This window comes from Lissotriton vulgaris, chromosome 11 (genome assembly GCF_964263255.1).
Source record: "Lissotriton vulgaris chromosome 11, aLisVul1.2, whole genome shotgun sequence".
NCBI classification, from domain to species: domain Eukaryota; kingdom Metazoa; phylum Chordata; class Amphibia; order Caudata; family Salamandridae; genus Lissotriton; species Lissotriton vulgaris.
Window position 1 is genome coordinate 828164450 of NC_141699.1, and position 25946 is coordinate 828190395.

The 25946-nt window shown below is 46.3% G+C and overlaps 1 protein-coding gene across 2 annotated transcripts in view; it reads left to right on the top strand.

Moving 5' to 3' along the window:
• The window catches only part of SLCO2A1 (solute carrier organic anion transporter family member 2A1), a 661420-nt gene that overhangs the window by 587554 nt on the left and 47920 nt on the right, over nucleotides 1-25946 (top strand). For both annotated transcript variants that reach the window (XM_086943938.1, XM_086943937.1), the window contains exon 11: nucleotides 25557-25720. In XM_086943938.1, coding sequence (XP_086800064.1) covers nucleotides 25557-25720 — 164 coding nt within the window. The remainder of the gene's footprint in view (nucleotides 1-25556; nucleotides 25721-25946) is intronic.

The window sequence follows — 25946 nt, forward strand, 5'->3', positions numbered from 1 at the left end:
GATTGGGGCGAGGCAACTCTCCCAGGCCAACAGTGATCACACAGCACTTTAAACGAACTCGCAAAGTCTAAGCCCCTCCCTTACCGACTGCCGCATCCTCTCAAAGACTGTTGTGGGCACAGCAAAATGACAAGTTGGCATTTCCCAAGGGTACCTTCCTTCCAGGTGACGCGCAGGGGAATACTGGTGGCCTTAATTAGCAATGCTAATGTGGAAACATTTGTGTGCAATTTTAGAAGAATGAACAGATCGGGGTCCCTAAAGCTCTCAAAATCACGAGCATTCCCTTTTAAGATGCCAAAACCATCTTGGAAAATGCCCATCATATTGATAATCTGTGCACTGTACTACACGGTCACATAGATCACCTGTCTCATTTACAGGCAGAAATTCCACTTTTTTTTCTCTGTCAACACGTCTAACCTAATTTTGTCAGAGACGAGCGTGGAAAAGGGGAAATGGTTATCAGCATAACTCAGTTTACTCACAGGGTCTCCAAACACAAGGCATCCTGAATCTGGGATACATATTAATAAAGAGGTAACTGAATGGCAATTGCAGATAAAGGGGGGTTATATGTGTATTATGAAAAGACATGACTCCAAGGCGGATGTAGCTTTGACAATGTTTCTATATGTCACGCTTTATTAAAAAGTCACCCAATGCTTTTCGGTAAAAAACCTTCAGGGGTATCTATAATACAAAAAGATTCGCCTTCATTAATTCATTTGTGTTATACATATTACAAAAACTGTACTAAATATACTTGTATTCTATAGCGCTATTTAACCCAAAAAACGCTACTATTCACAGTTCCTACTACGTCACCAATTATGCTGACAGCACTTTAAACATGAGCCTGTATTTCAGTTCTCTTGCTGTCCAACCACCTCGCTTTACTAGAATTCTAGCTTTCTTACTGACAAGTTTGTGACCCTCTAATCTGGCATTGATTTACAATATTCATTTTCACTGCAAAACTGCAAGACAGCTTACCGTAACATGCTGATCTGTCTCTAAGCGAGACCATATTTAAAAGAAAATGTATCTTCTCGCGTTTCACTCTATTGCCGTCCATTTTATAATGAAGACCCACGAAATACTCCTGCTCCTCTTGTGCATAGAAACAGCTTAACTACATCAAACGTCATCTTTCCTTTACTCCACCAACTCGCCCCAGGTGAATTGTCACGTGCCAACCAGTACAGGCTAAACTCAGCACCGGATTGCTCATTGGCTTTTCCAATGCAGTTAATTCACCAAACTCCATTACCCAGAATGCCCCAAACAGAAGATAAAGTTACACTCGAACTAATCCTCCCCGTCCTGGTGAACTGAAATGCTAATATTCTATACAAAGCAGTATTTCAAGCATAAATCACCACTTGAACTGACAAAGTTAGTGCTGTGCATGTAACATTTCATGAGTGCATGATGATTACCAAGGAGCATTAAAAAAGTCTGTTGCTGAATTAATTCTGTTACATGATCAAAATAAATGTTTTTCAAAGTCTTTCATGACAAAGCAACATCACTCCTGCGTCTGCAATATCTTGAACAATGTGTTCATATTAATGTTCCAACATGTAAACCAATATTTCATCATTTCACTTCTCCTGGGTGCAATCATTCCGGTTTTGGACAGAAAGTTAATTCAACAGCAATTGCAGATTGGTAAAATGCACACCTGACATTAGCTGTAATCACAGAGCCCCCGCCCTGGCCGGCCTTATCTGCACAGACAATGGGAGTCCAGTAATTAGCAGCTCGTTACTGGGGCAGCAGGAGCAGGTAAGGCGCTGGTGCTGATGAGCGCAGCCCTGGAGGCATTCAAATGCAGAGGGCGAGGGCTGGGAGCAATTGACCTGGCAGTACAAAGGTGGGGGGGGACTTGTGGCTGCAGTTTTCACGGCCCACATCCTGCACGGCGTCGTGGCACCCCTGGCTTATCATCACGGCGCACCAGGGCGCCGCGGCGCACACTTTGGGAACCACAGCCATAACCAACACTGGTAGTGCGTCTTCCTGGGGTATATTTATATGCAGACTTTCAACATCGAAAGATACCAACGACTGTTTGTCCCTGTCAAAGGGAACATTTTAAATGTTCGCCATCAGGTCCATGTGTCTCTGATGTATGCTTTGGTTTTCGCGACAAAAGGTTTTATGAAAAAATCAATATATTTGGCCACAGGTTGCAAAAGTGAACCGTGCGCATATATTATAGGTCTCTCAGGTGGTTGCTCACAGTTTTTGTGGATCTTTGGTAAGACATATATATTTGGTACTTTCTGAGTAGTAGTGTTCAAAAACTCGTATTCTTTTTTGCAAATATATCCCCCTTGTAGCTCTTCAGTGGTCAAATGTAAAATTTGTGCTTGCAAGCGTGGTGTAGAGTTATCTTGAATGGGGCAGTAATGTGTTAAATTGTGTAGCTGCCTCATAATTTCAATATCATATACATCACTGTCCCTTAGTATGATCCCCCCACCTTTATCAGCAGTCTTAATCCCTGTTAGAGGGTTCTCTGCTAGATTTTTCATGGCAATCAATTCCTCCCTAGAGCAATTAGCATTGGTAAAAAAAACTGTTATTAACAGTATCAATTTCCTTAAGTATTTGGTCTTCAAACATTAAAACTTCACTAGGCATAGCCGCACTCTCAGGACAGAAAGATAATTTATTTTTAACCCCATTGTTGCTGCCGTCGGCCAACGGCCATCGCAAGCACTACCTTGGTAGTGCTGCGCATGTCCATTGGCCGACGCGGCCCCGCCCACACAATAGAACCCCTGCACTGCGGCAAAATTATCGCCGCAGTAAAGGGGTTAAGGCCACTCAAGTTAATCTCGGCAGTCTCATTGGTTCCCAAGCAGAATACTTTTAGTCTGATGTTACGGAGAAATTGCAGTACTTATGTCTCGGTATCAACCGGATTCTGCGTGGCCACAGGGACAAATGATAGTTCTTTTTGTAATATATTTAATTCAGCACTAGTCGAGGTATGTTTAGATAAATTATAGACCGGGATAGATTTGCTAGTGACAATCATGGCTTTATCAGCGTCTTGAACTACTGTCTGCACACCCTCCGTCTCGTCCTGTAGTACGCTTGTTCTTGGTTCTGAATTGTCCTCTCCTTTCTCCTGAGAAAGTTTTCCCCTGCTTCCCCCTGTCTAAAAAAGATTGGGCCCTTGGGTATTTGAAGTTCTGTTGATAATAATTAGCAGAACCGTGGTCAGAATCAGAGGAGGTATCCAAAAAGGTAATAAACCTCCCACGTGACAGTCCCAGATATTGCAAATATATGTATGGCCTGTCATTGAATGGTATGGTATGGTACGGTAGGGTATGATATTGTATGTTGGTGTGGTATGGTGCTGTAGGGTAGGGTATGGTATTGTATGTTGGTATGGTATGGTATGGCCTGTCATTGCATAATATAGTAAAGGTTGGATTTGGTCTGTCATTGTATACTACGGCATGGCCTGTCATTGTATAGTATGGTATGGCATGGTAGGGCATGTTTTAATATATAAGGTATGGCCTGTCGTATAGTATGGTAAAAGGGATACAATCCATTTGTGAAGCACAATACTTGTATATGTGTCTCATTTAACCCCGCAAATCCCACTATTCATCTTACTGCACAACAGCCTCTTGATACCGCATATATCTTCAAAAGGATTTGAACAAACAAATGCAGCAAGTGGCTTAAAAATGCCAAATCGAAATAGGTAAAAATATAATGCAGATTTCATAAAAATAGATTGCAGTTGCACATTTTTCACTATATCATCTAAGATATAACTTTATAAATATAATCTTTAAAAGGCCTAGTTGTTCCAGCCCCTATGAACTGCGATTATATTTGCACTCTGAAAGTGAGATCTCCTTAATAGGGTACACTCACCACGTATCAAATAGGAATATGGATACCTATAAATAAATATAATATCTAACAGATATATAGTCTATGTTAAAATTGTTAGACCTAGCACCATTGGCATGGGTCCCCCTTCCATTTTTGCTGTTGCCTCATGTAGTTTTGCTGGTGTTAGATGCTTTGGGCACTGTGCCACTGCTGTCCAGTGCCACAGTGCGAGTGCTTCCTGTTGTAAAATGATGTATCGATTAGTGATTCCATGATTGGATGTTTGGTTTACTTGTCAGACCCTGGTACAGTGCACTGAGTATGCCCAGGGCGTGTAATCCAAATGCTGCTGGCGGGCCTGCAGCACTGGTTGTGCCACCCACAGAAGCAGCTGTGTTAAATGTGTCTAAGGTCTGCCAGTGCAGAGCCTGCGTGCAGTCTGGTTCTGTCATGCTGACTGGGCAAGTGCACCCATTTGCCAGTCCCTAAATCTTCCCTTTTCTCCATATTAGTTAACCCTATGGTAGGCCCAAGGGCAGGGTGCATTATAAGTTTAAGGTAGGACAAGCCCTGATGTGTATGGCCTGTCCTAATAGGGAATTACAGCCATTTTCATTTTTCACTATTGCAATGCTACCTGTTCACCATAGGCCAGAATGGGCTGTTAGATTATTACATGTTTATAATCCTAACAGACTCAGAGAACATGGTAGAAATTCGAGTTTAGTATGCCTGGACTCAGAATGATAAAATACATCTTTTAGTGAAGTTGATTTTAACTCTCTGTGTTTGCAAATAACACTTTTAGAAAGTAGGTATTTGCTTGCCTAACCTTTCAAGCCTGCCTCTGCTAGGTTGCGTATTCATTTGTCTGGTTTTGTGAGTGACAGGGCTGGGGGATTCCAAGAGACAGGATGAGTCAGGCCAGTGGTGAATAGAGAGATCTGCATCTAGATGGGAGGGAGGAGTTGCACCTGAACCTTGAATGGGGCTGTGCCTGCTTTCCACAATGCTGGCTCCACCTCCAATGGGGCGTCTGATATCTCTGCCCTGCACTCTGAAAGGAAAGGAGAAGTCTGGTAAACAGAGTGCTCAGGAACTGGTTTGGACTGGGCAAAGGCCCCTCTCCCCTCAGAGAACAAAGGATTTTGGGGTATAAATATTGGGACCCTGATCACATAAAAATAGATCACTTTTGGACTACAAGAAGAAACCTTTACTGAGGAGAGAAACTTGAAGAAACTGAGGAGAGACTATTCCCAAGCTTAAGTGCTGCTTGTGGGATTGGCCTGCAGTGGTTGCCTTACTGCCAATGAAGGCGAAAGGAACTTTGTGTTCTTTGCTTTCAACTTGTGAAGGATCTCCAAGGGCTTGGAAAAGAGCTTGCCTCCTGCTGAAGTCTCAGGGACAACAGACTTCCAAACCCAGCTCTCCAGAGTTCTTTGGAAGTACCTGCTGCTGTTTTGGGCCTTCTGAGGGACTGAGTGTCGCAAGGAGCTGAAAGCGCGACTCATCAAAGACGACGCATGCCGCCGTTGCTGTGCCTGCCGTCGCAACTCCGAAGGAGGGTGTCGCCGCTGGAACTGTCGCACTGCACGGCATCGAGAGAAGCGTGCCCCAACGAAGAGGAAGCGTGTCGCCGTTGCTGCTGCTACCGTCGCAACTCTGAAGGAGGGTGTCGCCGCTGTAGCTGTCGCATTGCACTGCATCGAGAGAAGGGTCTCGCAACGAGGTCGGAGCGTGTCGCCGTCGCTGTGCCTGCCGTCACAACTCCGAAGGAGGGTGTCGCTGCTGGAACTGTCACACTGCACCGCATCGAAGAAGAGCACCTCGCATCCCCGAGAAGTGCGCTGCCGTCGGAGCTGCTGCCGTCACATCGTAGATGTCGCCGCTGTAGTTGTCCCATCGTGCGGAAGCTTCACGCATCTTGGGAGAAGAGTGTCGCCGCTGGAGCTGCTGTCGTCGTATCGCGGAACAAGGGTGTCACTGCTGCAGTCCACGCATCGAACCAATATCTTCTTGCATCCCCGGAGAAGCGTGCCGCATCTGGAAGATCTTTACATCTTTATTTCTTTGCAGCTGAACTTTGCCGCATTTCCCACGCTGCAACATTGCTTGTCGTTGAGGCGCAACACAACCTAAGGTACAATGATGCAAAGTGTTGCATCTAAGAACTGAACTGAACAAGGCTAAATCTATCATCTTAAAGTAACAGTATTGTGTAGTTTTGTCGTTTATGGTCTTGTGGTAAATCTATATAAAGCATACTTATTTTTTATATAAAACCTGTGTGGTGTCCATTTGTAGTGTTGTCACTTGGTTACTGTATGTGGTCACAAATACTTAACACACTGCCTCTCAGATAAGCCTGTCTGCTTGTGCCAAGCTACCAAGGGGGTGAGCAAGGGTTATTTTAGGAGTGTAATCCCCTTATCTTGACTAGAGGCAAGAGTCCCTATTTGTCACAAGTTCCTACCTGTACCAACTAGAGACCCCCAAATCTAACAAAAATTAACTATGTTTTCAAATCCTGGGTCATCGCCAAAGCTCTAGTCAGTGATAAATATGTTTCTATATTTTCTTTGAGTTTACTTCACAGTGGCATCTTACAGCAGCCATTAAAGAGTGCTACGCTCTTTTATAGAAAAAAATGACATTAGCAGTCGTCTGAATGAGTTGTGATACAGTAATACAACTATATGTGGGAGTCTCAGACTGTGGGCGAATACCCCAAAAGAGGTCTCAAATGGATTCTAAAGCAGATGGGCAAGCATCACTTAAAAGGAGTCATGGAAATAAAAATAAGCTTAATATTAAAAAAAAAGAATATTCAAAAGTCAGCGACAAAAAATAAAGGTAAAAACTCGCCAACGGCGGCACCAAAGACGAAAGAGTTGTGGTAGATGAACAATTAAATATTTGCAGAGCAACTCATCCTCAATGAGTAGACTGAAAGAGGGTACCAGGAGAGGTTCGCTGTTGACAGAGGATATATTGTTGACAGCCTCAATGTGTTCGAAAGACAGGTCGTTGATGGGAGAGTCACTGTTGACGAATGCAGCAACAAGTTTACTTTCGCTGACGAGGAATGGGTCAACGATGAAGGAAACAACGTCAACAAGAAAGATGCAGTCGACTGAAGACTCGATGTCAACAAAAATGATCCCATCCACGAACACAAATCAGCTGAAGCTGCTGACGGGCGAAAAACAGATGATAAAGGAAAAACAAGCATTGGCAACTTCAAAAGCTTCACAGAAAAGTTTAGAGATACAAGATGAGGAGGTGGAGCCAATACTAGAAACCATGCTAGTGTCACCCGGGCCACCGAAACCACCAGATAAAACGATTTCAAGACAGCTCATCTGTATTCCCATAACCAGTAGCACAAAAACAATAATTATTTTGTCAGGGAAATATAGTACCTTACTTAGAGAAATAGAAACATTTTTAGTGATAACAGTGATGAGGAGGAAATGGTAACTCATCCAGATGATTTGAGCATACAGTATATTGATGATGAGGGTGATGATAAGGAATATGGGAATTATCAACAGAGAATGGTTTACAGACATGCATCCGACAAATTAATTCAGGTACCTTTACATATGTTACATCACTGCAAAACATGATTGCAGACATTTATAGGAGACTTCGACCCCAGACAGAACAGAAAGGGCAAGAAGGCAAGACAACCCCTTAGCAGCCAATCCTGCAGCCAGATCGATACCAAAAAAACAGAAGAAACAGCAATTATCCAAGGACGAAAATCCAGATGAGAGGGTATCAGATGATGATGATGATGGCCTTCAGCGTCCCCATGGGTTCCCAACTCAAAAATCGACTATCTGTCACACAACTTCAGCACTGATGTGAATTTAGTGAAATCACTGTCGTCTGAGACAAACAGCGCCACAAATAAAGCCCTTATGTGGCAATCATGATGGAAGTGCAAATAGACCTCCTACAAGCAGTTGCAGGGCGTCTAGTTAACATAAGCTCTAAGGTGGAGGACCTAGAGAAAAGGATCTCCCAGCAAGTGGCTTCTAACCGGGGTAAATGCTCCTGCAGCTGCTCAAATCTCATTGAGAAGTGGGCCTCCCTTCCAGAGGTTCTAGCGGATAGAGTAATGATAGCAAAAAGGCATATGGAGACACCAACCTTAAATAATATCGACGATCGGGCGAAGGCCAACATTCACACTCCATGGGCAACACAGGCAGTAGGGGCTTCAACAGAACAGAAGATCACAGGTGACAACGTCAAAAGTGCAGTGCACACCACCATCATCCCTGCCAGCACCCCCGAAGCACCTAAAGGCACACAAAGCCCAAACTCTAGGGCTAGCGATGCTGCTGGAACAGACTTGCAGGAACATACCTCACTCTTAACAGACACACATGAACCCTCCCTATCCAGGAGAGCAAAAAAGAAACTGAAGAAGCAATAGAAAAAGTCAAAGCTAAAAGTGAGACAATTGCAGTCATGAAAGATCATCCAAATGCCCCTACAAGGGGACACAAAAGTCACTCAGCTTTACCCAATCTTTACTGACAAAAACTGGGGCAAAAATGCCCTTTCAGCCCCCACGTCTTTGGAAATCCAGCACGAGTCAACCCTACCACCAAGCACCGTCAGTGTGAAGGGCCAAATGTCATTAGAAAGGGCGAGTCACCCCACAGACAATGGCTCAACGGCCGGAATACGTCCATCTATTGAAGGATGATAACGATAGAGGAGATGAGGATGAAGTGACACACAGCTAGTCCAGAGCCTGTGCAACGTTATTCACTCCCATATGACATAGGAAGATTTTGAACGCCTCTGTTGCAGAAAAATCATGGTTTTTGTTCGATATTAAGGAGATGATGCACAGAACAAGATCTGTTCCTATATTGCAACATCTATGAGAAGAAGGTTTTACTATGATGAGGAATCCAGCAAGTTCATCTGTAAATCTGTCCACAAATATGAAGTGCAAGGCCTCTGAGGATGCAGCAGGGTGTATTCTAAATCATGTGCATACTGGGTCAGTCATTTCAGAAGCTGCACAATGGAGATCAAGAAATCTGTCATCTCCATGCACGGTGGCAACAGACAAGGAAGGCAGAAAATTGGACTCAATGGGGAAGAGAGTCAAGGTGCTGGCAGCTCATGCAATTAAAATTGCAGAGTCTACAGCAATTGTAGATCGATATGACAGACAATTATGGTGTGACATGGCCCCCACTCCTAGAGAAATTACTTGAGGAAGATAAGGAAAAAGCAAAGGCAATATTAAAGGATGGCAAACTAGCATTAGCATCACTGATAGATGCGACCATGGATGTATCAACGTGTGCATTCAGTCAAGTTGGAAACGCAACAGTCATGCAGAGATATGGCTGATTAAAAATCACATCTTTCAGACCAGAGTTTCAGGCACCGGTGATAGAAAAAAATTCTTTGGCATCAAGGTGGATGAAGCACTCCAAGCAATTATGGCAGACTCGGAGACTCACTTGATATGTTGCAAGATAAACAACCATATAGAGTTTATTAAAGGCAGTTCTTTCGACAAGGACAGCAGGGATATTTTTTGTGGCCTTACAGGCAGAATCCAACATACGAACAGTACATTACATATATCCAGTAAAATAGACAGCAGAGGCAGAGAGGACAAGGCTAGAGGCAAAATCAAGGGAGAGCAAGAAGTGGAAAGCAGCCTTCAAGAAATGAGGTCAAAAGCGGAAGGTTATGACTTTCTGGATAAAGTAGTCCCCGATATTCCGCTGCCAGTCGGGGAAGAATGCAGTTTTACTATGAAAATTGGCAGCACAAAATAGACAAATGACTGTGTTGGATACTGCAAGACAGGCACATGTTCTGGAATCTGTGGAGAAACCACCAAAAACTATCATGCCAATGAAGGAAAAGCGGATACACTTAAAAGAACAGCAAAAAGAAATATCTAAACTGATAATGAAATAAGTAATAGGAAAGGTGCCAATGGAAGAGATCTATGAGGGATTCTATTCAAGATTCTTTCTCATATTTAAAAAAATCAGGAGAGTGGCACCCATTATTGGATTTAAGAGAATTACACAACTATATAAAACATCAGAGTTTTCACATGGTCACATTACAAAAGATTCTACCTTTTTTAAGGAAAGGAGATTTGCCAAGTTTTATAGACCTTGAAGATGCATATTTCAACAAACCACTTCACAAAAAGCACAAAAAATATCTCTATTTTATGATGGCAGGACAACACTATCAATTCAAAGCCCAACCCTTGGGTCTGAGATCAGTCCCACAAATCTCTACAGAATGCAATGGCTCAGGTAGCAGCTTTTTAAGAAGAAAAGGGGGTATGGTATATCAATACCTGGAACCCACTTATATTATAGACTGTTCACAAATATCCATATGTCGAAGGCTGGTAAAGCTGATAAGAAACGTATATCTTTAACCATTGTTTGTGTAAACTGTATACTGACACTGACACTTGTTTAATAAAAAGAAGTTTAAAAGAAAGTTGTTCATGGTGTCTGGTCAGAAGAAGAAAATTAATTTTACATTAACGTATTGGAGCTGAGGGCTGTGAGGTTGGCATTAGTAGCCTTTCAGCGGATAGTGAGGAAATGTCTTGTTACCATAAGGGTGGACAATACAACAACAATGTATTACATACAGAAACAGGAAGGAACAAGGTAATTGATCCTGTTGAATGAGGCGTATAAGATTTGGGAATGGTCCATTGCCAACAATGTATCATTGGTGGAAGAACATCTTCTAGGAATAGACAACACGCAGGCAGCATTTAGAAACTCACAAGTGGGAAATAAACTTGCAACAACTGAACGAGATATTTCTGAAATAGGGAAAGTACTATTGGTATATTTTTGACACGGATCAGAACAAGTGCAAAACAATTGTGCGCAGGTAGTATTGCCCAGGAACACAAGGCAATGCATTCATAATTGATTGGAAAGGAAAATGTCTTTGTTTATGCCTTTCCACCAAAACCATCCATTGCCAGGGTATTCTGCAAGATGAGGAGAGAGAGTTGTATGGCAATTCTAGTAACACAAGCATAACCACATCAACATTGGTATGCAGACCTGTTAGAAATGTGTGACCAACCACTGGAATTCAAACCGAATGCAAAGCTGCTTTCCAAAGATAAGGACCAAGTGTTCCATCACAGTCCGGAATCATTACACTTCAGTGCATGGCTCATCAAGACTTAGCGTTTAGGTATTTGAATTTGCCCGAAGATTGTATGGAAATATTAAAGAAGGCAAGGGCTCATTCCACAGTCAGAACCTACGATATGAAAAGGAAATGGTTTGTGCTTTGAGCACATGAGCAAGAGTTAGATCTGACTTGCATGAAAACGCACACGTTCTTAACTTATTTATTGCATTTAGCTAAATCTGGATTGTCGTATGGGTCAGTGAAAGTTTATCTATCAGCAATTTCATGATTTTTAGGAGGTCAAATACGTTGGGCCCGATTCACAGAACTAACTTAAGACAAAATCCTAAGCTTACTACTTTTGGTATTCACAGAAGTTAGGATTTTGTCTTAAGTTTGTCTTAAGACAAACTTAATACAGACTTAAGACAGACTTAAGTTAGGATTTTGTCTTAAGTCTGTCTTAAGTCTGTCTTTAGTTTGTCTTAAGACAAAATCTTAACTTCTGTGAATACCAAAAGTAGTAAGTTTACGATATTGTCTTAAGTTAGTTCTGTGAATCGGGCCCAATATCTTTATATTCATGAAGAATAATTAAAGAATTTATGAGAGGTTTATTTTGAGAATTTCCACCTGTACAGAGGGTGGGGCCTGAATGGGAACTAAATACAGTGTTAGAAGGTTTGATAAAAGCAGCAGGTTAACCAATTCACAGAGCAACATTAAAGCATCTAACATGGAAGATCGCTTTTTTATTGACTGTTAGACGGACCGGGAGGGTCGGCCGAGGATAAGGGGAGAGGTCTCCGGGGAGAGCCGTCTCCAGCGATCGTACAGACAAGTAACTTCCCCCCCACAGACGTACGCCACACAAGGTTAAGGTTCAACGATACTTTATAGGCAATTCTTCAAGTACGGTAAAATGATACAAGGAGGTCTGGACTCAGGGGTCCCCTCGATTCTGGTCTCTGGGTTGGGAAAAGGGTAGCGGGACAGTCTTGTTACCAATGGATGAAATAGCTCTCAATCCTCGAGCTCGGCGTTCTAGATGGTCGGGCCGCGGCGGAGCCAGCAGGTCCCGAGGTGGATGAAGAAAGCGACGGTCCGCGGCGGAGCCAGCAGGTCCCGATGAAGATGGTAGTTACAAACGGTCCGCGGCCACGCCAGCAGGTCCCGACGACGATGAAGGTTACGAAGGTTGCGGCAGTGCCAGCAGGCAGGACGATAGTTCGCAAGGCAGGGCTACGGCAGCGCCAGTAGTCCGTCAAGGATGAGTTCTTCTCTGCGTCTCTCGACTTCAGGATACAACTGCCTTCCTGCTCTGGAGCTGCCCCAGTTATAGGGCTGATGCCCTTTGATGTCCGGACCCTCGCACTTGGAGGTCGGGAGGTCCGGGATGAGGGAGTTCAGACACCCAGCAGGGGGGTGGAGCCAGCGCCCGGGGAGGCTGGGGGCGAGCGCTACCTGGCGGGGGAGAGCCATCGACACCTCTTTCTCCCATTGACCTGCCAAGTAGTCCGCTCACCTCCTGGGTGGATGGTGGTGCCGGGATGTCGGAGGCCTGGCCAGGCCCAGGGTTAGGGTCGATCGGAGGCCACGCGGCCTCGTGGTGTAGTGTCCAAGATGGCGCCCAGGTTGGGCATGCGGGCCAGTAGTGGATCAGGTCCACGGGGTCGATATGTTCAGAGGCAGGGGTCCCGGAGGGGACGGCAAACGTGAAGTGGTGGTGTGTGACACTTGAGGGACCGGGCTCGGGCCTGGTCGGGCAGAGGGGGAGCGGGCCCTTTATGTGGCCTGTCCAACATGCGTCCCCCCCAGCTGAAGGCGGGGAGAGTCACCCATCCTCTTGGGGACTCTCCTCGTCGAGGCGGAAAAAGCGGGACAGGCCATCCGCGTTGGCGTGATCTGGCCCAGGCCGATGTTCTACAGTGAAGTCCATCCCTTGTAGGGAGATGGACCAACGTAGTAGTTTTGGGTTCTCCCCCCGCATCTGCATCAGCCACTGCAGGGGTCGATGATCGGTCTGTACCCGGAAGTGTGTGCCGAAGAGATAGGGCCGGAGCTTTTTGAGGGCCCATACCACGGCGAAGGCCTCCCTCTCGATGGTGCTCCAGCGTTGTTCTCGAGGTAGGAGTCGCCTGCTGATGAAGGCCACTGGCTGATCAAGGCCTTCGGGGTTCAATTGAGACAGGACCGCCCCAATGCCGTGGTCGGAGGCATCCGTCTGGACGACGAATTCCCGGCTGTAGTCGGGGGCCTGGAGCACAGGGGCGGAGCACATGGCGGCCTTCAGTTGTTCGAAGGCTGTTTGACAATCTGGGGTCCAGTTGACCTTCTTTGGTTGATTTTTGGACGTGAGTTCTGTGAGGGGCCCCACTATGGTTCCATAGTCCTTCACGAACCGTCGGTAATAGCCCGTGAGCCCCAGAAAGGCGCGCACCTCGGTCTGGGTGATGGGGGGCTGCCAGGACTGGATGGCGGCGATCTTGAGCTGCAGAGGGGCCACCAGGCCGCTTCCCACCTGGTGTCTGAGGTAGGTTACGGACCCCTGCCCAATCTGGCATTTGCTGGCCTTGACCGTGAGGCCAGCTCGCTGAAGGGCCTGTAGCACCGCTCGGAGTTGGTGGAGGTGGTCGGACCAGTGGTGGCTGTATACAGCGATGTCGTCTAGGTAGGCGGCGCTGAATCCTTCGAGCCCGGTCAAGACCTGATTAACGAGTCGCTGAAACGTTGCTGGGGCATTCTTCATGCCGAAGGGCATGACTTTGAAATGATAATGGCCGTCAGGAGTGGAAAAGGCAGATCGTTCTTGGGCCCGGGGTGTGAGGCCGATCTGCCAGTAGCCCGCCGTCAGGTCGAAAATGCTGAGGTAGCGGGCAGCTCCCATGCGGTCGATTAGTTTGTCTGCTCGGGGGATGGGGTGTGCGTCTGTTCTGGTGACCGCATTCAAGCCCCGGTAGTCGACGCAGAACCGGAGTTCCGGTGTGGTGCCGGGGGCGGCCGCTTTGGGGACCAGTACTACTGGGCTGGCCCAGGGGCTGTCTGAGGGCTCAATGACCCCGAGCGTGAGCATCTTGGTTACTTCTTCCTGGATGCAGGCCCGCACCCGATCTGGTACGCGGTAGGCCCGGTGGCGGATAGGGGGGCTGTCCCCCGTGTCCACGTCGTGCACACACCAGGAGGTGACACCTGGGGTGAGGGAAAACAGGCTGGCGAACTGCAACAGAAGGTCTCGACATTCTTGGCGTTGTCCCAGGGTGAGGGCCTCCGAGAGTCGGACCCCGTCCACGGAGCCGTCTTTCTCCCGAGTCCGTAGGAGGTCAGGGAGGGGTTCGGAGTCTTCTTCGGCTCCACTGTCTGTGGCCATCAGGAGGCTGAGTTCTGAACGCACGAAATGGGGTTTCAGCCTGTTAGCGTGGAGGACCCGGAGGGGGTTCCGTGAAGATTCCATGTCGATGAGATAGGTGACAGGGCCCTTGCGCTCGACTACTTTGAAGGGCCCCGTCCACTTGTCTTGCAGGGCGCAGGGTTCGGTGGGGGACATCACCCATACTTGTTGGCCGGGTTCGAATTCGATGGAGGAGGCATTTTGGTCATACCACTTTTTCATGTCCTCTTGACTGGCCTCCAAGTTTGCTTTTGCCAGTTCTCTGAACTGTCGGGTCTGGTTGCGGAGGGTTAGGAGGTATTTGAAGACATCTGGAGGGTTTTATAGAGGGGGCATTTCCCAGCCTTCCTTGACTAGACTGAGCAGCCCCCGTACTGGGTGTCCATACAATAGTTCAAACGGGCTGAAGCCGAGGGACTTCTGGGGGACCTCTCGATATGCGAAGAGGAGGCACGGCAGCAGCACATCCCACTGGCGACGGAGGGGCTCTTCCAACCCCCCAATCATCCCTTTGAGCGTGCGGTTGAACCGCTCAACGAGTCCGTTCCCTTGAGGGTGATAGGGGGTCGTGAATCGGTAGGTGACCCCACACTGTTGCCAGAGGGACTTCATATATTTGGAAATAAAGTTCGTGCCTCTGTCGCTGACGACTTCTCGGGGGAAGCCCACACGGGAGAAGATCCCCATCAGGGCCCGGCCGACTACCGGGGCTGTCACAGTTCGCAGGGGAACAGCCTCGGGGTAGCGGGTAGCGTGGTCCACCAGTACCAGGATGAACCGATGTCCTTGTGCTGTACGGGGGTCCAGGGGCCCCACAATGTCTATCCCGACCCTCTCGAACGGGGTGGTGACCACTGGAAATGGTTGCAGGGGGGCTTTTAGTTTGCGGCTGCTCTTTCCACTGGCTTGGCACGTGGGGCAAGATCGGCAATGCTGGAGTACATCATTCCTCATTTTAGGCCAGAAGAAGTGGGTCACTAGGCGGCTGTAAGTTTTATCCTGACCCAGGTGTCCAGCCAGGGGGACATCGTGGGCCAGGTTCAGCAAGAAGTCTCTAAAACGGAGGGGCACCACTAGCACTCGACTGGCCCCAACTCCGCGATCCTTTGTTCACTGTATAGCAGATCATTGTCCCAATAGATCCAATGTGTTCCGGAGGTATCCCCCGCGCTCTGGGCGAGGGCTTGTTGGCGGAGTCCCTCGAGGGAGGGACAGGTCTTCTGCTCTTGGCGAAACTGCTCCTGTGTGGGCCCCCCCTCTTGATGCCACTGGTCGAGGCTAGCGAGGTCCGGAGGTTGAGCTGGTTCTGGGGGGCGGCACGGTCGGTGTCTTCGACTGGAGCGACCGGGGGAGGAGGCGCCGGCCATTCGGGTTCCTCGGGTCGGGGATTGGCACGGGCGGCCATGGACCGGGTGGTGACGCACGCCCAGTCCGGGATGCCTAACATCCCTAGGTGTTCTCTTCGTTCTACGGCTGCCCACGGAGAGCTTTCAAGGTCATTTCCCAGGAGGCAGTCTACGGGGGCATCATCTCGGACCGTCACCTTCAACATGCCGGAGACCCCTCCCCATTCGAAAGGGACGCAGGCCATCCGGCACAGACTCTCCGAGTTATCGGCTGAACGGACAGGGCAGAGAATGTTTGGTAGGAACTGTTCGGGGGTCACCAGGTGACAGCGGACGGCTGTTACACTGGCCCCGGTGTCACGGAGGGCTTCGGCCTGGCGTCCATTGATGCTCACCCATTGGCTGTACTTCCGGGTGTTAGCGGGTAGGGGGACCCGCGGGACCATGTCTTTCCCCCCTAAGCATGCTAGAGCCATGGCGGCTGGCTCCCATCTTTGATGCTCTTGCTCATATTCTTCCTGCTCTTCGGAGATCTGTTCTTCCCCCAGGGCAGCAGCAGCCACCTGGCGGGGTCTTGGGCTCTGGTACTGTGGGCAATTTGGGTCGTTTGCATAGTGGCCGACTCGTTGGCATCGGTGACACGTGACATTGGCTCTGTATCCCGGTCGTGCCGGGGTGCTGCCCCGGTTGGCCGGGGGGGTGGTGCTGGTAGCGGGGGCGGCCGGAGCGTTGTCTCTTCCTCGTCCTTGGCCCCCCCTCCTCCTCGGGGACGGTGCTGACCGTGGTTGTTCCGGTTCTGTTCATAGGATCCATTTCGGCCCACTCTAGTGATTTCCCACCGGTCAGCCTCGGCTGCGAGCTGCCGTGGATCAGTCAATTTGCTGTCGAGGAGGTGCTGCCGGAGCTCAATGAAGCAATTGTTTGATAGATGCTCCCACACCATGAGATTGAAGAGTTGTTCGTAAGTTGTGACATTGCTTCCTTTGATCCAGCCTTCGAAGGCTCGGCTAAAATAGTTCACGTAATCCACCCAAGTTGTACCCGGGATGCGGGTGCAGTCTCGGAACCTCTGACGGTACATCTCGGGTGTGAGCCCATAGCGGGTGAGGAGGGCAGCTTTCATGTGGTCATAGGAGGTCATCAGATGGTCCGGGAGCTGTAGCAGGGCATCGCGGCCCTCATTGAGGAATCTCCCCCATAGACCGGCTCCCCAGTCGCTTCGATCGATCCGGTGAGCGGTCATAGCGATTTCGTAGGCCTTGAACCATTGCTGGATGTCGTCCTCTCGGAAGTACTCTCGTACGACATCCTTGGGGATGTGTACCTTCTTATCGGTTGTCCCTGGGGTGCGGGGTTGCTCGGGCACCCCTAATTCTTTGTTCTGTTTGCGTAAGTCTATCTCAGCTAATTTGCGCTCGTGTTCATATGCCAGTCTTTTTTCCTCAAGCTCCCTTTGTCTCTGTTTTTCCTCTCTTTCTTCTCGGAGACGCATATGTTCTAAGCTCAGTTTTTGTTCGGCCAACTTAAGTTCACCATCCATTTTGAGCCGGGCCATTTCTAGTTCATGTAGTCGTGTTCTTTCTCGTTCCTGGATCTCGTTTTGCGAGAGACCCGTTCTTCGCTCCTCGGGGGTCGTGGTGTCTTTTTCTACTGCTGCGGTATTTTGGTCCGGGGGTCTGACGGCCCCGGTTTCTGCCCAGGACTCCAGGGCATGCTTGAAATCATCTTTGGTACTTAAACCGGTGGTAGCGATACCTAGTTCGATGCAGAATTGTTTTAATTCACGATGGCTGTATTCTTCCAATTTCTCCATCTGAAATTTCTCGGTGGGTCCGCTTTCTTTGGTTGTCATCGTGATTTCGTCGTGGGGTGAGCTACTCTCTGTACGATTATGCGGTGATTCGGATCGCGCCGCTGGCCACCAATGTTAGACGGACCGGGAGGGTCGGCCGAGGATAAGGGGAGAGGTCTCCGGGGAGAGCCGTCTCCAGCGATCGTACAGACAAGTAACTTCCCCCCCACAGACGTACGCCACACAAGGTTAAGGTTCAACGATACTTTATAGGCAATTCTTCAAGTACGGTAAAATGATACAAGGAGGTCTGGACTCAGGGGTCCCCTCGATTCTGGTCTCTGGGTTGGGAAAAGGGTAGCGGGACAGTCTTGTTACCAATGGATGAAATAGCTCTCAATCCTCGAGCTCGGCATTCTAGATGGTCGGGCCGCGGCGGAGCCAGCAGGTCCTGAGGTGGATGAAGAAAGCGACGGTCCGCGGCGGAGCCAGCAGGTCCCGATGAAGATGGTAGTTACAAACGGTCCGCGGCCACGCAAGAAGGTCCCGACGACGATGAAGGTTACGAAGGTTGCGGCAGTGCCAGTAGGCAGGACGATAGTTCGCAAGGCAGGGCTACGGCAGCGCCAGTAGTCCGTCAAGGATGAGTTCTTCTCTGCGTCTCTCGACTCCAGGATACAACTGCCTTCCTGCTCTGGAGCTGCCCCAGTTATAGGGCTGATGCCCTTTGATGTCCGGACCCTCGCACTTGGAGGTCGGGAGGTCCGGGATGAGGGAGTTCAGACACCCAGCAGGGGGGTGGAGCCAGCGCCCGGGGAGGCTGGGGGCGAGCGCTACCTGGCGGGGGAGAGCCATCGACACCTCTTTCTCCCATTGACCTGCCAAGTAGTCCGCTCACCTCCTGGGTGGATGGTGGTGCCGGGATGTCGGAGGCCTGGCCAGGCCCAGGGTTAGGGTCGATCGGAGGCCACGCGGCCTCGTGGTGTAGTGTCCAAGATGGCGCCCAGGTTGGGCATGCGGGCCAGTAGTGGATCAGGTCCACGGGGTCGATATGTTCAGAGGCAGGGGTCCCGGAGGGGACGGCAAACGTGAAGTGGTGGTGTGTGACACTTGAGGGACCGGGCTCGGGCCTGGTCGGGCAGAGGGGGAGCGGGCCCTTTATGTGGCCTGTCCAACATTGACGATTACATCTGCCAGTAGAAAAGTGGAATTACAAGCATCATCTTGCAAAGCACCGTATTTAAAATGTACAAAACACAATGTGACACAATCATGACAAATCCAAAATGTATACAGAAAGTACCAACTATATTTTATTCAAAACAAAAGATAACATTGCGAGAAAATAAATTTAACGCCTATAACAGCAGAAAGGGCGAAGCAGTCTCTGAACATTCAATGATGTCTAAAGTTTTATTTACAGGCTACTAAGGATATAAAACAAATTGATCAGTTAATAGTTGGATATGGTTTGGGAAGGAAAGACAAACAGTCCAAACAGACGATTGCAAGATGGATTGGAACATGTATTGCTACAGCTCAAACATTAATCGATAGGCCACAGACATGGAAGGCCAGGGCGCATTCAACGAGAGCAATGGCAGAGTAAACTGCTTATTTTGTGGGAATATCATTGGAAGTTCTTTGTAAAGCAGCAAAATGGAAAACAACACATGCTTTTGTCAAGCATTATTGTGTAGACTTGCAAGGAAGCTTCGATGGAACAGGGTGTTTTGAGAACTTTGTTTACTAAAGTTAAGCCTCATTCATTTATCCCACCTTCCAAACAATGTAGTAATGAACTGCTATATTAATCTGATATTAAAGCATGTGAATAAAGGAAAGTTTCAATGCAGGAGATGGAAATAAGTAACTTACCCATAACTCCGGTAAGTCCTGCATTGGTATCTTTCAGAGATTAACATATAGCCTACCTACCTCCCGTAAAATGAGGCTTCCAAATGAAAGAATGCAGTAGTAGGGACTTGTGGTTCCGAAAATCTGAGCGTTGGAAACATCAGTGAGAGAACAGCTAAATGTGGGGCACTCTGATTGGCTGGATTTTAGATCATAAAAAGATGGGAATAGGCTGAAAAAGATGCCTGTTAGTTAATTGTAGAGTGATGCTTAAGAATGCACTGCTGCTGGTAAAATGTACTAAGGGTTCCCAGTCTGACGACGGGGAAGGATTCAAGCATGTGAATCTATGAAAGATACCAATGCTGGAGAGCCGAATTTACAGGTATGTAACTTATTTCCTTTTGGTTTTGGGGAACTACCCAATTTTATAATTATTGCTTTCTTTCTAATTTAGACTAAATTCATTTGAATATAAATTTTTCTGGAATAGCAAGAAAAATCATATTATTTGAGCATTTCCTCTTTATCTGAGCAAAAATATTTTAATTTTAGGAAACCTGCAGCTGCATTACTTTCACCCCAAACTTCTTTATGAGATGTGCCAAGTCGTAAAGCAAATTTCCCAAGACCTGTAGTACATCGTTTGCTGGCAAATTAGGTGTTTTTAGGTGACATTTTTGCATTGGTTGGTCATTGTATATCCAATAAGAAATTGTGGTTTTCCTTTCAAATGGCCTGCAAGCCTATTATACGTGAATATGCCTCTGATACAACATTTTCTTCTGGTTTATTTTTATTACCAGTTTTATATTTGTACCTAATTTTTTAACTATATACGTTTTTTACTTAATTTTTGCTTTTAAGTTCCTATTATGTTTACTTTACTTTTTTTGTTTTTTTATTAGGTAACAAGATGAGAAATAAAGCCTAAACACAAAACCTCTGTTATCTAATATAACTATTAAATATCGTTATCCAGCAACGAATCCTTAAATATTTATATATGTGGTTTGTACATAGAGCAAACCTAACCAAAAGGCAGGGACACTGTAAACGGTCCATATTCACATAAAGTCAATGAGTGATAGGAGAGGTAACTAGTTTGTGGATTGTTAATGCATTGTAGTTTCCTGTTCTTTAAAGAGGTGCATCTTCAACTCTTTGCTGAATTGGAGCAGCTTTGGGGAGGTCCTGATGGATACAAGGATGTCGCTACATGTCCTACATGAATACATTGAAAATACCGGCTTCCTTGTTTTTACTTTTTTACACTTCTTAGTCTGCAGTCTTATGGTGTCCTGACTGCAGGTGTATTAGAACCACCAGAAATGATGCGCTTGTCTGCAAGATGAACAGAGATGTTCGTCATGATGGCTTAGTTGCACCAAAGTCGCTTCAATTGATATTTAAAGAAGTACAATAGGGGCAAGATGTTGAATACGTTGAATTGTTCATGACATTATTACATAAAAATGTGCAGATTTCTTTTTTTTTAATCAAAAACTCATCGAGGACATTTCATCTGTTACAAATGAGATGTAGGTAACAAACACCTTTTTAAGTTTGGAATATTTTTTTTTAATAATAATAATGCCTTTATTGCATGATTAATTAAAACCTTCGCAAAGAAGTAAAACATTAATTCACGTAATATAGCTTCACCATTAAATAATGCTAAAAGATTACAAAATATGTTGTAATTCTGTAAAATTGCAGGGGAATAAAAACTGATAGGTAAAATAGTTCTTCATAGTTAGTAAAATAGTTCGTCATAAGGCTTGTTCTCGTGGATGGAAGCACCCCGTAAAGTGATGTTTATGGAAAGTACAAAGTTCAATGAGCTCGAAGCCGGCCCATGAAGACTGCCGACAGCCTAGCCGCCAAGGTAATATTCGTAGATCTGATGGAAACTCTAGTGGTCGGGGCTATTATACATGTCTCATGAACCGGCTGGCGTAACATAAAGACCGGTGACTTGTGGATCTTCCAGACTTAGCTTTACGTTTGATTCCCTCATAAACCGAACAAGGCTGCAAGACAGGCGGATATTACTGCCCTCAAAACAGGCCTTTACCGCCTCCCTGCAAGATCAAACCTGACTTGCAATCAGGAGCTGTTTTAGAAACTGTCTCCTTTCCACTCTCAAGCCATTGCAGATGCATAGTACATGTATTATATCTTCGTTTAGATCTCCACACAGTCTGCAGTAATTAGAGGAGATTGTTCGTTTCCATGGAGGAAGGTGGGGCTTTGCTGGTAAGATTCCCAGCCTCAGATGAAGGAACCGTTCTTTTGTTATTCTTGAAAAGCCTGTTCCTAAGTATAATTGGGGCTTTGATGACTTGTAGCTCTGGATTACGAACCTGCCGTGGGCCCTCCTGCTAAGGGTAGCTTTATCTTCTGCGAGAGATGCAATCTTTACTGATTTGTTTACCAGGACCTTGAAGCTTTTCTGGGATGAGCAGGAATCCCAAAGGTCCTGTAAAACTAGCAGCATGATTACTGAATGAAGGTAACTCATTGCTGGGCTATCATTTCTCCTTGAGATTTCCAACCACAGGTGTGAATTTAATGTGCCCGGCTCGGCCCCCTTTATTTTAAACCAGCATTTGGCGTAGGCCCCTTTCCGTGAGATTTGCTGCTTTTGCAATCCGAACTCTAGTCTTATTCGAGCTGGTGAGGTAAATTGCAGAAGATTAAATGTTATTCTTAGGGCCTTGGCAACCGCTGTGTCCAAAGTAGCCTCGTCTTTTCCTTTCATTGCTTCACTTCCATAAGTGATAGAGGGTAGCAGCCGCACTCGAAGCACTTCCAGCAAAGGGAGAAGGCTAGGGCTGTTATTTTTTGCTTGATATTTTTTAAAGCAACTGCCAATACGGTCCCTCTGTCTCGGATGGATGCTTTCTGTTTGGAAAATTAGCAATTTCTCTCAAATATGATTCCCAAATATTTGTACTCCTCTGTTGGCACCAGCAGCCGATTGTTCATTGACCGTCACGGGTAGGGTTTGTTGGGACCTTGGTTTTAATACCATTACTTTAGATTTTTCCAGATTTATAGGCAGCCCACTTTTTCCAGCGAAGGTACTTGTGGTGTTTATCAGATGCTGGAGGCCTATTGGAGTACGGCTGATTAGTAGCAGATCATCTGCAGTCAACAGATTCGATAGAGTTAAGCCCCCCAAGTTCGGGCGTGATGGTTGCACTTGTCCAGCTCGGTTGAAAGATCAGAAACAAAAAGGTTGAACAAGGTTGAGGCCAAGACACAGCCCTGCTTCAAGCCTTTGGTAGTTGGAATTTTCCTAACAAGGGTATCTCCTGCTCCAAGGGTAATCTGGACCCAAGTTTCGGAGTGAAGCAGGATTAGCTGGTTTAGAAGGATTGTGGGATTTCCCCACCTCGCTAGTTTGGCCCAAAGTATCCCCCTGTCGACGCTGTGAAAAGCTGCCTTATAGTCGATAAAGCAGACAAATAGCGGATTGTTGATTTGTTTAGAGGCGTCAGACAGAAGAGAAAGGGCGAGAATATTTGTTGAGGTCCCCAGATCTTCCTGGAAGCCAGTTTGATTGATGGGAATTGTTTTTTTTCCTGAGCCCAAACTGTAAGTTCATTTAATAAGAGCCCTGCATAGAATTTGGCTTTGATGTCAATTAAAGCAATGAGCCTATAGTTTTTTGGGTCTGGCATGGCTCCCTTTTTGTGGATCGGTGAAATAATTGATCCTTTCCAGGAGTCAGGGATTCTCTCACTTTCCAGGATGTGATTATAGAGGGGAAAGAGAGCTTCAACCCAGTAGTTCGAATCCTGTTTAAATATGATTGTCTGAAGATCGTTGGGGCCTGGAGCTCCATCTTTGCGACCTTTCTTGATTCTGCCCCCAAGCTGCTTAATTGTAAAGACGATGGGAAGGACGGGTCCTTCAGATCTGGATTGTTGTTGGTCACTTTGGTGCTCCAGTACGGCTTCCGCGGATTCGCCAACTTCTGTGTTGAAGTGATTAAGTAGGAACTTCGCCCAGATGTCCTCAGTTATATATGAGTTGATTCCTAGAGCAGATGGGTTTGCTAGGATTCGGATGGTCTGCCAAACCCTGGCGCTGTTGTTGTTTTTTGCATCGTATAATTTTACTTATGACTATTATATGATACATAAATATAGCAGACCATAATAACATGATATATTTGCTTAGTAATTCATAAATTCTCAATCAACTATAAGTGGGCCCCAAAATTTACAGAATTTCTTCTGTAAGGTGGTCCTTCAGCTCGATAAATAGCAGCTTCCAATTAATAATAATGCCACACCTGACCCCTCCAAGGGTCAAATTCAGGAAACTTTCTTTCAGTCCAGTTCCGGGGTATGTAAAGCCGAGCAGAAATTATAGCTACAAGCCTAAATATAGCACATTTAAATTGTATTGTAAATGCATTTATATAGCGCTTACTGCCCCTGATGAGGCATCGAAGAGCTTTTTCGGTGAGTAGCACGCTATTCGGGAACCCATTAAGGATTAGTATTGAGTTAGTATAGTTAAATATGAAAGTAATTTGAGTGGTGGATATGTTAGTCAGTTATTTGGATTGAGAGAGAATGATAGCAGAGGTATAGGATAGGGATAAAGGTTTGCATTTATATAGCGCTTGTTACCCCTGATGGGGTGTTAAAGTGCTTTTTTTGGCGAGAAGCATGCTACTCCGAAACCCATAAAGGATTAGTGGTGAATTAGTATAGTGAAATATGAAAGTAATTTGAGTGGTGGATATTAGTCAGTTATTTGGATTGAGAAGGATAGCGGGGGGGGGGGGGTAGAAGAGGGAAAAAAAGGTTTGCATTTATGGAGCGCTTGTTACCCCTAATGGGGTGTTGAAGTACTTTCTTGGCAAGTAGCGCTACTCCGGAATCCATAAGAATTAGTGGTGAATTAGTAAAGTGAAATTGGAAAGTAATTTGAGTGGAAATATGAAATGTTATATTTGAATCGATACCTGGCATATCACAACTAGTGGTTAGTAATAATTGATTTTGAATAAATGCAGAAATCCTTCTATTAACTTGCGACCAAAATGCTTCCTGGTTCCTAGTGTGGCAGGCTGCAAACATATGTAAATAATTCGCAAGTGCATAGCCATATCTGGGGCAGTTAGAATGTGTTAAAATTGTACACTTGAACAATGTATGTGGACTTGTAATACAAGCAGATAATCACCTGGAAATGACTCTTCAGGTTGTCACATTTGATTATCTGATGTCCCATTGTGTTTGTTGTAAGCAGCTCTGGTATGTTCACATTGCACCGAACGTCTCTGACCATTTTGAGGCAATAGTTGTGAACCTCGGAGTTTATAAATAGGCAACATAGAGATCTCAGCCTAGAGGCACTATGCAGACTCGGTTGTAAATCCCAAAATGCTATTCTATTCATAGCGAAACTATGTGTCCCGATTAAATGAAAGTGATCCTTTTTTTGCGGATATGTGTAAAGGCTATGGCTCGGATGTGTATATTCTTGCTGTAAATCTGAAATTGAGCTGGTAATGCCGTCTGTGCAGATATGTGTTAAACCGTCCTGTGCCCAGACGAGGTACAGCCGCGACTGAAATCCTCAGGAAAAGAAGATTTCCCCACAATGAAGTGTATATAGTAACAGGCAAAACACAGAAGTGATTACACCAAACTTTCCATGTTCTGCGAGATGCTTGAATGAGCTTAAACCTGACCCCTTTATGATAGCTAATCAAAATACTTCAAAAGATATCTCCCGCTGTCACAACCTATGTATGTTCTTATTGTGTTTGCATATTACATTTAACAATTGTTTGGACTTTATAAGTTCTTTATTTCTGAAGTGGAGTTGAATTGTTGGTTTGTTTTGTACATATGCCCACACGCCCTTTTTCTGAGGTTTGCTTTGTCACAGCTGCCAAAAGGGAGCAACAGTAATTCTCATTTAAACTGCTTCTTGGTGGACTGGACCGTGTGCCAGCCAGGCCTGTTACCCAGAATGCTCCATCCCCATTGCATAAACTCCAGGGCCCACGTGCAGTTCAACAGTTTCCAGTATGTCAGGAGATTTGCTTCATTTTGCTAACTACGCTGCTTTCACTGCTTTTTGTCCCCAGGTCTATACAAATTGCTCCTGTATCAGATCGGATCAGAACACAGCCCGGACAGGATCCTGCCTCGTCAGCTGCTCCCACCAGCTCCTGCCTGTGATCTTCCTCATTTCCTTTGCTGGAATGATTGCCTGCCTTTCGCACAACCCATTGTACATGATGGTCCTACGGTGAGACAGGGGCCCTGTGCAGAGGACAACAGCCCTAGCTCTGGCTACCACCTAGCTTTCTCCCACTTTGTCTCCCTTAAAATCTCTACTTTCCTTGAACCTATAATCTTTTTACACACAACATTCAATTAGTTCCAGTACTTAATTTGAGTTTGTGGTTTCCGGCGCTCAGCACCGGCACTTAATCATCAACACTGGTGCTTTTAAGGAGCACCAGTTAAGGACA